Source organism: Mangifera indica, chromosome 14 (genome assembly GCF_011075055.1).
Source record: "Mangifera indica cultivar Alphonso chromosome 14, CATAS_Mindica_2.1, whole genome shotgun sequence".
Taxonomy (NCBI): Eukaryota; Viridiplantae; Streptophyta; class Magnoliopsida; order Sapindales; family Anacardiaceae; genus Mangifera; species Mangifera indica.
The window spans coordinates 6,717,970-6,729,866 of NC_058150.1; the positions used below are offsets into that span (position 1 = coordinate 6,717,970).

General features: G+C 33.0%; 2 protein-coding genes across 4 annotated transcripts; both read left to right on the forward strand.

Moving 5' to 3' along the window:
* Positions 1-3,713: 3,713 nt before the first annotated feature.
* Positions 3,714-7,349, forward strand: LOC123195520. Of its 3 annotated transcripts, none has more exons than XM_044609280.1 (4): positions 3,714-4,807; positions 5,341-5,871; positions 6,019-6,228; positions 6,965-7,349. In XM_044609280.1, the coding sequence occupies exons 1-3, from the start codon at positions 3,950-3,952 to the stop codon at positions 6,127-6,129; spliced, it is 1,500 nt and encodes a 499-aa protein (XP_044465215.1). In that variant the 5' UTR covers positions 3,714-3,949; the 3' UTR covers positions 6,130-6,228; positions 6,965-7,349. The 3 variants fall into 3 exon arrangements, with proteins under 3 accessions (XP_044465215.1, XP_044465214.1, XP_044465216.1); XM_044609279.1 differs by having other exon boundaries at positions 6,019-6,223; XM_044609281.1 differs by having other exon boundaries at positions 6,019-6,223; positions 7,046-7,349.
* A 1,991-nt stretch (positions 7,350-9,340) lies between these two features.
* On the forward strand, positions 9,341-11,481 carry LOC123195868. Its single transcript, XM_044609732.1, has 3 exons — positions 9,341-10,274; positions 10,348-10,875; positions 10,976-11,481. The coding sequence occupies exons 1-3, from the start codon at positions 9,495-9,497 to the stop codon at positions 11,084-11,086; spliced, it is 1,419 nt and encodes a 472-aa protein (XP_044465667.1). The 5' UTR covers positions 9,341-9,494; the 3' UTR covers positions 11,087-11,481.
* Positions 11,482-11,897: the final 416 nt, after the last annotated feature.

Consider the following 11,897-nt stretch of genomic DNA (forward strand, 5'->3'; position numbering starts at 1 on the left):
AAATTCAGTAGATTTTCTTTTCATTATCAATAAAAATATCTTAGATAGATATTTATAGTTACATGCCAACATTTACACAAACTGCCAAGATTTATGAAAACTATTGCATCTTCAAACTGAAAATGAGAAACCTTACTATCCTTAGGAAGCCTTGAGAGAGAAATAGTGTTTATCAATTAAAAGAGAGAAAAAACTATATCTTAAAACCTATTATACTCCTTATAAAAAAGTGAAAACATGTTGTTTTTAACTCTCTTACAAAACACATCATTTTAACTAATCATTATCGATTTTTATATTTATATGTCAACACTCACACAAATTGTCAAGATCTAGAGTAATCATTAATAGACTTTCAAACTAAAATAACAATAAAACAAAACTTTTACCGTTAATAAAAAAATCGCTACCACATCGTTAGATCTATACCTATGATGAGAAACCTTAGCATCCTTGGGAAGCCTGGAGAGAGAAAGAGTGTATATCGAATAAAAGAGAGAGAGAAAAATATCTTTCAAAACCCATTATACTCCTTTATATAGAAAAGTGAAAATGCAGTGTTTTTAATTCTGTTAAAAAACACACTATTTTAACTCTAGTGGTTAGTATTCTCTAACTCCGTTAATGAAATTTTTGCATCTTAACAACATCCTCTCTCAAGACGAAAACATAGTGCATGGCTTGAAAAAGAAGAGGCATAAAATTTCAGCACCTAAACTCACTACATCAGCAAATTAAACTGCTACTTAACCCATTCCTGCAATAATATTATGCTTAGTAACCTTTCTTACTAACTGATTCATTCAATCTGAAAATTTATGTTGACAAGTCAAAGAAATTGGGAACAAACACGAAAAAAATAAACACCACAGTAGGCCTTGTCTCTAGTGCAACACCTCTAGAACTTATCTACTCTCCCTTCCTATGAATTTTTCAATTCTAAATCCTTCTGTTTTTCTAATTAATTCAGGCTTGCATTCTTAACATTTACTAACTGAAATCTTTTATTATTATTATTATTATTATTATTATTATGATGTCTGTGAACAAGTACTTAAAGTATATCTTTTATAATTATTTGAAATAATATTAAAATTGAATGTAATAAGGTGGTTATGTATGATTTTCCTATAATACAAAGGGTGAATTTAAAGATTATTTAGAACAAAAATAATGTCATTTAGAGTATGTACCAGAGCGTAATTTTAAAGATGAATTATAATGCGTAAAAAATTATAAATTAAAAGAAAAATATTACATATAAAAAATCTAAAAAAAGTTTAGGTGTTTTAATGTAGTTAGAGGATTTAAATTAGATATAAACTTAACAAATTATTTAAAAATAATAATAATTTGTCAGACATGTATGGTTTGTAAGGAATAATTTGTTTAAAACTTTCCCATTAATTTATTATCATATATTTTCCTAATGAAATCCAAAAAATTTATTAATATTTTTTCTTCAATCCGATTTTTTTCGGTTTGATTTGGTCATAATAAATATATAAAGATTATAGTCAACACTTTTTGATTCAATTTAATTATGATTATGATTTAATATAATTCAATTTGATTTTGATTTAATATGATTCTTATTTGAGTTGATTCTAATTTAATTTGATTTCGATTTGATACAATTTGTTGTATATTATTTTTTCTATTTTATAGGGTTAGAATTTCATTTCAAACTACATTGTAATACTATGTATTATATAATATTTTGTTAATAATATTCATTTAAATCACAAATTCTTTATAATATCAAAACACCACTCAAATGAGTACTCGATCATTTTCTAATAACTGATACATCAACAACACCCAAATTCTTTTTAACATTCTCTACTTCTGCATCAATTATTACTACTCTTGAAAACACCTCATCTTTTTACTCAATTAATACCTACACTCAAATGATCATTAAACTTACTCTATCCAACTACACTTCTTGGTGATTTCAATTTCATGCAATTCTTGTAGATTATGATTTCATAGGATTTATTGATGATTCACAACCATATCCACGACCTAAAGATGCAGTGAATCACTCTTTGCAAGCTCATCAAGATCAATTAATTTTGAGTGATATTGTTGGTTTCATCTCTCCTAATCTTATTTCGTCCATTGCATCAGCAAAGACATCACAAGATGTTAAGATAACTCTAGTCAATATGTATGTCAAACCATTTCATGGTAGACTTAACCAATTAAAGGAAGAACTTCACCTTCTCAATGAAGGCATCAAATCAATCATTGAATAGATGCAACAAATCAAGGTATATGTTAACGAGCTTGCAATGATGAACGCACCAATAGACAATAAGGATCTTGTGCTACAAAATCCTTGCTGGTCTTTATGATGATTAAGAGGACTCGTGCTCTTCCTTGCATGTTCGAGAAACTCTAATCATCTTTGATGAGTTGTATGAGAAACTCATCAACCATGAAACACATATCAAGATTGAAGTGCAAAAGAAACAAAACTCCATTAACATGCCAACCTTTGCTAACTGTGTCAAAAAATCTCAATCCAAAAATCATATCAAAACTGCCAAAATCAATCTCCTCACCATAACCAAACTAACCCATCACCTAAAGACATAAACAACTTCCTTTTTACAAATCTATCAAACCACTAAAATAGCCATATGCCCAATTAACCTAGGCTCCCATACCAATTGTTGAGACCACAAACCCTATATCCAATTGTGCAAATTAATTAGGTCAATCAATCATAAAAAATATCAATTATATGCAAAAAATAAAACAAATTAATCACAAATAAGAATACAAGATTTACATGAAAAACTCTTAAATGTAGAGAGAAAAAACCACAGGTCAACTTCTAAACTAAATCTATTATAAAAAAAAATCAAGTGTAATCACTCTTAAGTAATTTATGAACTTAAGATCAATAATTAAGAAATACCCAATTATTTTCTTAGTTAAAACCCAACAATATTTTGTGATTATGGATCAATACAAAAGGAATAACCCTTTAAATAATTCTTGAAATAAACTCTAATGATTTTGATAATACATGAATCAAAGATCAAAGAAGAACTAGTAACCAAACCAAAAAGTTAGTTTTTCTATATTTTTGAACTAGTATTTGAACTAATTTTTCAAATTATCTATTTTTTAGTTCAGTTACTGGATAATTTTGAACGCCCTTAACATAATAGTAACAATGAAACACAAAATATCAACACAAGATGCAAATCAAATAAATAACATGAGTAAACAACATAATAATAACAATGAAGCATAGGATACAAATCAAGCAAATATAATGGTCACCAACATTATAATAATCTTTATAATAACAGTAAAGTACTAAAAATCGACATTTGAGTCAAATTAAACAAATAAAATATGTCATAATAATAATCATAAAAACAACAGTAAAACATAAAAAAGTCTAGATAGGATGCAAATCAAACAAATAAAATGAGTATATGTTATAATAATAATCATAATAACTAAAAAAAAAAAAAAGTCTATACAGTGCGCAAATAAAACACATAAAATAAGTTGAAACAAAATTGTTGTATTGAACTTAAAACAAAATTGATTTCGATTTGTCATTTTAAATTCGGCTGGTGAACTAAATCAAATCGAGTCATTACCAGCTTGAACTCAGCTCCTTGGATATACTAGCCCAACTTTCAATTTAAGCTCAGAGTGGGATCAATCTACAGAAGCCCGATCTGAGCAGATTCGAACCGAGCTGCAGGCTGATTGTTAAGAGCTTGGTTCAAAGCCAGCTCTACTCTTCGGCCTAATCCAACAGCAGATCCATTTTGGGTCTTGGTTTTCATGGGCCATCCCTCTGGCATTTCACCGACGCACAAAGGGGCTAATCTGAGAAGTGAAGACAAGACAAAACTCAGTTCGATTCGGACCATGATTCCGATACATCTCCGGCTAATTTGCTGCGAATCCTTAAATGTTGATGCAGAACCAGTACAACTATAACAGAAGACCAAAAAAACCCATCATTTCTTCACTGAAAACTGATCATACTCACCGCTCTTTTCCAGCCGGAATGCAGCCAAATAAGCTAAACCCATCGCGAGTCAAAACCCTTCTTCTACTTCTTTCTTTCCTCTTAATCCTCTACCTCATTTCCTACCTATTCCCTATCAACGCGCCACCACTATCCAACTCAATCGCCAAAGCTATCATCACCAGGACTCCCATTTCGCGCCGCCATGTCCTCTTTGCCATAGCCTCCTCCTCAAAATCCTTGCCCCGCCGCCAATCTTACATCCGCCTTTGGTACTCTCCGGACTCCACTCGAGCTCTCGCCTTCTTAGACAGCAACGTGCCCGATAATGACTCATCGGACCCCACCGTGCCCCGTGTTGTGATCTCTGCCGATACTTCAAAGTTCCCTTACACCGATCCAAGGGGTCTGCGGTCCGCCATCCGCGTGGCGCGTGTGGTGAAAGAGGCCGTTGATCTTACGGACGAGAGTGACGGGGTTCGGTGGTTTGTTTTCGGAGATGACGACACCGTTTTCTTCGTGGACAATTTGGTAAGAGCGCTGTCGAAATATGATGATAATAGATGGTTTTATGTGGGGAGTAACAGCGAGGATTATGAGCAGAATGTGAAGTACTCGTTCAATATGGCGTTTGGTGGAGCTGGGTTCGCCATTAGCCACTCACTTGCTAGGGTTTTAGCAAGGGTTTTGGACTCTTGCTTGATTAGATACCCGCATTTGTACGGAAGCGACGCCAGAATCTTTTCCTGCTTGGCTGAATTGGGTGTTGGCTTAACCCATGAACCCGGGTTTCATCAGGTAAAACTTTTTATATATATTGTAATTGATTAATTTGCTTCTATTTCTACATTGACAATGTTGATGTTTGTATAGGTCTAAACATAGATTGAGTGGTAGCATAAAATGTGCATATTGTAGCTTTCTCGAGTGACTTCTGCAACTATTATCCAAATACTAAACATATAAGTGATGGAAGCTTTAGTGCACTGCCTTACTAAATAATTACAATGACGAGATGAAACAGATTTGAGATGTTATCTCTTTCATATTTCGCTAGTGTTTTAAATTATTTCAATGTTCCATAGTTCTGGTCTTAATATGTGGACATGCATTTGAAATGGTGGAACACAATGCTGATGGGGCTACTTTACACATGGAAGACTTGACTTGTATAAGTTTTTTATTAATTTGCTTGATTGTAATCAAATGCTAATATCATGCTGTGGTAGTCATGCTTGTTCTTTTTTTATTTTCTTTTAATAGAGATTTGGCTGTCGCAAGTTCTGTGGTCAGTTAAGATGCAAATTTCTTATATTATTATTTTTTATCAGCTTGACATGCGGGGAGATTTGTTTGGTATGCTTTCTGCACATCCATTACCACCATTGTTGTCTCTTCATCATTTGGATGCTGTGGATCCAATCTTCCCTAATATGAACAGGATTCAAGCTCTGGGACACCTTTTCAAAGCAGTGAAAGTTGATCCTGCCAGAATTTTTCAGCAAACAGTTTGTTATGACCGTTCAAGGCAACTGACTGTTTCAATTGCATGGGGTTATGCCATTCAGGTGTATGAAGGCAATGAATTGCTTCCAGATCTCCTTTCGTTGCAGAGAACCTTTACACCCTGGAAGAGAGGTGCAAAAGTTGGCTCTCATTTTATGTTTAATATGAAAGACTATCCAAGAGATCCCTGTAAAAGACCAATTGTTTTCTTTCTCGAAAGTGTTATATCTGATCAAACCAGTGTGTGGAGCAACTATATCAAGCATGTTGTTGGAGATTGTGTTAGAGCCCATGTGTTGGAGAATCTTGAACAGATTAGAGTGTTGTCACAGAAGGTGGAACTTGATGTTGAAGAGGTAATAATGAGTTGGTTTGATGTTCTTGATTATGATGTGGAGGTCAACATCTTAAAAACTGTACTATAAACTGTTTTATCATGCTATTTTTGTTTTCTAATTGGTTTTGCTATTGTTGTTGTACAAATTTAATTATCAATATTTCAGATGGAATCTCCTCGCCGTCAGTGCTGTGACATTTCTCCTACTTTTAATGAATCGATGACCATACAAATTAGACAATGTGGGGTTCATGAGCTGATTTCCATGCATTCCTAGTATCTTGTAAATGGCTGCTGATAAGAGACACTGAAAAAAACCCTGAGGAGTTCAACTTAGTTTTGGTGTGAGCCTCATAATAGCCATGTAAATGGTAAGGTAACTTCTTTACTACATAAAGTTTCATTCACTATATTAGTTGCTTGATTTGTTTATCAAATTCAAAGGACTGTAGCAATTGGTAATTCATTGTTTCAGAAAAAATGCCAGATCATTGGTCGGCTAGAAGGAATATCATTTTCCCCCATAAATTCTTTAAGACTTCATATATATAGCTGTAGCATTTACTTGCCCACTGAATGACTCCAACATGTTACTGTTTGTTCATGTTAAGGAAAAATTTTGAGCAACTTAGGAAAAATATTTGTCACTATTTGTACCAGAAATGGTTTTCACTCAAGTTACTGTTCTTATTTCTCATTTCAGTTTTCCTCTTTGTTTTTTAATTTTATATAAATAAAATTTGGAGCTTCCACACTCATTATTATTGGAGTTTTGTTTGAATCTTTCAACATGCTGCTATTCTTGAATTCAACTCTTAGGCTGCTTGACTTTAAAATTTCACTGACTTCGCTGATATCATTTCTGTTTCTGCTACAACATAACTGCTGATATCATTAGTTTATTTTCTGTGGGAGTTTTGGCAAGTCTGTACTTGAATATAGATTTTTATTACTAATACGTCATTTCTTTTCCAACAAATATCTTTAGTTCCATTTATTTTATTAATTGACGTAATTCTATCTGAAGATTGATAAAGTAATAATGTGGAGAGGTGAAAATTGTCTAGAACTCCTCAAAATGGTTTCCAATTACTGTAATTCCTTCGTTTCAGGGGGAATGGTACGCTTGAAAATGTTTGAGGATCATCAAAATCATGGAACCAAGCTGATCTTTGAATCTCCAATGGATGCAGATATCTTTTCCTACAAAAATTTCTGACGGCAATACAATGGGAGAACTCCCCAACGAACTTCAGTTATTCAAGGGTTATTTATGTCCTAGAAGCAGGTCATGTTAGTGAAATTATGATTTGACTTATTTGCTAATTAAGCATGGAACTGATGGAATACAGGCAATGGATGATCATCACCTGTCAAACAGGGGCTGATAGAACTGAGCCATATGAAATGTGAGATTTGGTAGTGGTGAAAGTCTACTTGTGTTTATTTACTTTGTAGTTAAATTTTGGAAAGGCCAAAAGACTTATTCCCACCCAAGGCTTAGTGCATTCCAAAATTCTCACCCTCTCAGTTTCGAAATTTCATTATTATTAGCAGGAGTAAAAATGTCATTTGGAGATTTTATATAAATAAAAAATAATTTATCTCATTTTTCTCTTATTAGTTTTCAAAACTAATAATTTTCCTTTTAACTTAGTTTTAAAAAATTACATTTTAACTTTCATCATTTTAGGGTTCCATATTTTGAGGGTAACAATCGCTCTCTCAAAATTTAAAAAACATTATATTTATACTCTCTAAAAATTCATTTTTTTGGGGTGATCATTCTTTCCAACATGTCATCAACTCATAATCAACACCTTCTCTCCCTCCTAGGTGGTTTTTCGGTGTAGAAATCACTAAAAATCCTTAAAATAGTTGGATTTGTTTTACAGATTTGGACATTGTCAAGATCATCGCATATCTCTGTCACATGAATTTGTGCAATTTTGTCGCACAGATTCGTGCAATAAATTTGTTGAGGGAATAGATGTGTTGGTGATGGGGTTGATGAAACACTGGAGTGACTTGTCGAAAATAGTGGTCATCAAAAAAAGAGATTGCATTTTCGGGAGTGTAAATATAATATTTTTATACTTTGAGTTGGGTGGCTTTAACTTTAAAATATGAAAACTCTGAATGGTAGGGTTAAAAAAGTAATTTTTTAATACTAAGTTATGAGAAAAATTATTAATTTTTAAAATTAAAATGAAAAAAATGATAAATTATTATTTCTTTAAATAAAATCTCTAATTGATATTTTTATCCTTGATAGTAATAGTAAAATTTAATATATTAAATAGATAAGTGGATATTTGAATTTTCGAAAATTAGCATATAAGAGTTGGGGGTGCACCAAGCCTTGGGTGGGAACAAGTCTTGGCCTTTTGGAAATAATCTATTGAATTAGAAGATTCAGGAGGTTGATTAATTCATGAATAATATCATCTCCATTGAAAGCGGTTTAAGCGTGCTGAAGACAAATTGAGTTCGATCAAATTAAAAAAACAAAAAAAGGACTGTTCTTTGGACCAAACAACATTTTTGCTGAAAAATTATAAACTAACTTTTTGTTTGTTTTTGAAATTAACTAGCGGTTCTTAAATTCCTCCATGATTGAGGGAGATGCAGGAAATTTTCTCTGTCCCGGATAACTCGTTTAGAGTTTGAGTAATATTATATATATAAATAATAATATATTATTATATAATTAAATATTATTTTATTTTTATTTAATATTATCTTATTATATGATAATATATCATTATTTATGTATATTATTTATACATACAATTTTATTATTATAGTTAATATGTTTGTAGTTGTAGGGTTGGTTTTTATTAATAAATATGAATAATAATATTATTATATAATTAAATAATTTTAAATATCCTTATATACACTGCCTTTAAAAATTTTTGTATATAGGATATTGCTTTTCAAATACTACAATGCCTTTTCTTTATCCCACATTATTTTAGTTTTTTTTATTGTTACTTTCTTTTCAATCTTCTAATTGAAAAGCTTAATGACTAAATGCTAATGCGTCTTCTTTTGTCGAGGAAAGCAACAATGTGGAATCGTTGAAATTTGACTGGTATGTCTTTTCCAAATCCATCTGTGGCCTTTCACATGGTGCAGTTTTTGGGATTTGGAGACCAGTTACAGTGAAACTTCAACATTAATTGTTAAAAGTATCAAATGGCTCTGAACGCATCGACGACAGATTTCAAAAACTCTCTCTGTGCAGTCAAATGAGAATTGTCATCTCATCGACCTAACTTGAATCAAACAATCCATCACTTGGAGGATTCTGAATGGCCAAGATATCGTACAATGACCTGCTCCACGTTTTTTCTCAACAAATGGAAATATAACGTATAACGTGTTGAAGTGTCAAAATTTGCAGGTTTCTTCCGCCTTTGATTGCGTTGGTGAATGGTAGGTAGCTTGTAAAAAACAAAAAATATATATGTGTGTATGTATATATATATATATACACAAACACACAAAGACTAACTTCTCTTCTCTCTTTAGCTGAACAACTCACCTAAACTTCGTGAAAACTTAAAATGTGCCAAAACTGACAGGATTCTGTATGAACCCATTTCTTCTTTTTCTCCCTCTCCTATACCATTCAAAATGCAGTTTCTCCGCTCAACAATCAAAGCTCAATCTTCATCTTATTTGATTAACCTTCTTTTGATCTCATCTTCTCTATGTATCATATTTCTTTTTGTTTCATTATTCTTAGTAGGATCTTACAGGACTTCAGATTTGCTCTCCTCTTCTTCACATAATGTATATGCGCCAGTCAGTCTTGAGCAAATTGTATTTGGAATTGCTTCTAACGAGAACTCCTGGCCAAAGAAGAAAGAATATGTCAAACTTTGGTGGAGACCCGAGAAGATGCGAGGATGTGTATTCCTTGAAAGTATGCCACCTGATTCAGATTCACAGAGTAATGATAGCACTTTTCTTCCGCCAATTTGCATCTCTGAGGACACTTCACGATTTCGTTATACTTATAAAGGAGGTCTGCGATCAGCAATTCGAGTTGCGCGTGTTGTTCTAGAGACTGTTGCTCTTAATCACTCAGATGTGCGGTGGTATGTTTTTGGTGATGATGACACAGTTTTCCTCCCTGATAATCTGGTGAAGACTCTGTCCAAGTATGATCATGGACTCTGGTACTACATCGGGTCAAATTCAGAGATTCATGAACAGAACAGATACTTCAGCTTTGAAATGGCTTTTGGTGGAGCAGGTTTCGCCATAAGTGCTCCTCTGGCCAAAGTTCTGGCTAAGGTTTTTGATTCATGCATTGAGCGATATCCTCACCTTTATGGAAGTGACGCTAGGATATACTCTTGCTTGGCAGAGCTTGGCATAAGCCTCACCCGTGAGCCTGGCTTCCATCAGGTATAAATTTGTTAACTTCTTAGCTTATTGTTTATAACTGAAGTCTCAAATATTATATTTTGAATTCAACCAGTTTGATGTTCGAGGCAATCTCTTTGGCTTGTTGGCTTCACATCCCACCGCGCCTCTGGTATCAGTGCATCACTTAGACCATGTGGAATCTATCTTTCCTAACTTGACAAAAGTAAAGGCCCTGGAACATTTATTTGAAGCTGCAAATGTTGATCAGGGGAGAATTTTGCAAAAAACCGTTTGCTATGACCGATGGTTTTCATGGACTATATCTGTGTCCTGGGGTTATGCTGTTCAGGTGTTTGGCAGGCACATGAATTTACCAGATGTTCTTCCAGTGCAAGCGACATTCCAGCAATGGAAAAAGGGACATCCTAAACCAGCTTATACTTTTAATACCAGAGAACTTCACCCTGACCCCTGCCAGAGACCCACAATTTTCTTTTTGGAAAATGTAACTTCTGGAAGTGATGGAATTAGGACCAGTTACAGGAAATCATATGAGAATTGTTCGCTCGACATGGCTTCTCCAAGAAAACTTGATGAAATCAGAGTGCTTTCACACAAATTAGAGCTTGACATTGCTCAGGTATTCTTACAATCTTCTTTGAAACACTCTACATTTAATCTATTTATTAAATTCTCATTTTGTCTTAGGAACTTACTGTTAAATTTAATGTTGACTTTAGTTACGGGCTCCTAGAAGGCACTGCTGTGATGTTTTACCATCTTCCGCTGGCCAAGTAATGGATATTGCCATCAGAGAATGCAAAGAAGAAGAGTTAATTCACATGCATTGATAGCAACCGGAAATTAAACATATGGGCGATGCAAAATAATCTCTCTAGCTAGATTTAAGATTGTGGGAATATAATTATTTGCATGTCAACATACTCTTATACCAAATTAACAATGTCCACTCGGTATAGAATGGTAGGAAATGGGCATCACGAAGCTAGGCTCTTGTGAAGGAAACTTGAGATAATATATATTATTGAATCTGGCGAGAGATTTGATATCTTGGTTAGTAAGTTGAAGAAAGACTATTTCATATTAGTGTGAGTGTAATTTACTCGATTTGTAGCATGTGAAGAATATTGTGAACCACACTAAGGAAGAAGATGTAATTATTTTCTTGTGACATTTGCCTAACACCATAAATAAGAAACTAATAAAGCAATGATTTTACAATTTAAATAAGAAAATAATAAATTCTCATTTTGTCTTAGGAACTTACTGTTAAATTTAATGTTTCAATTAAATGGTAATGGGTATTTGTTTCAACCCTCAATAAATTTCATCTTTTCAAAACAGAGAATCATTTTGTAGTTTTAAATGTAATATATCTTTTCAATTAAGAATGTGCACATATATTCCTAGGCCTTGGCTGGACCAATGATAAGTTGGGTTCTGCTTCTGTTAATTTAAACCTATAAATATCAATCAGCATAACTTTGTGCTTAAAAAAATGCCAAGAACTAGTGAAATTTTGAAGACTTGTTAGATGTACACATGTAATGTCTCCTATAGGTGTTAGTCATATAAATGGCATGTCGGTAGCGCTAGCCGTGTAAATGGCATGTAAAGATGATGTAACCCATATAAATGTTA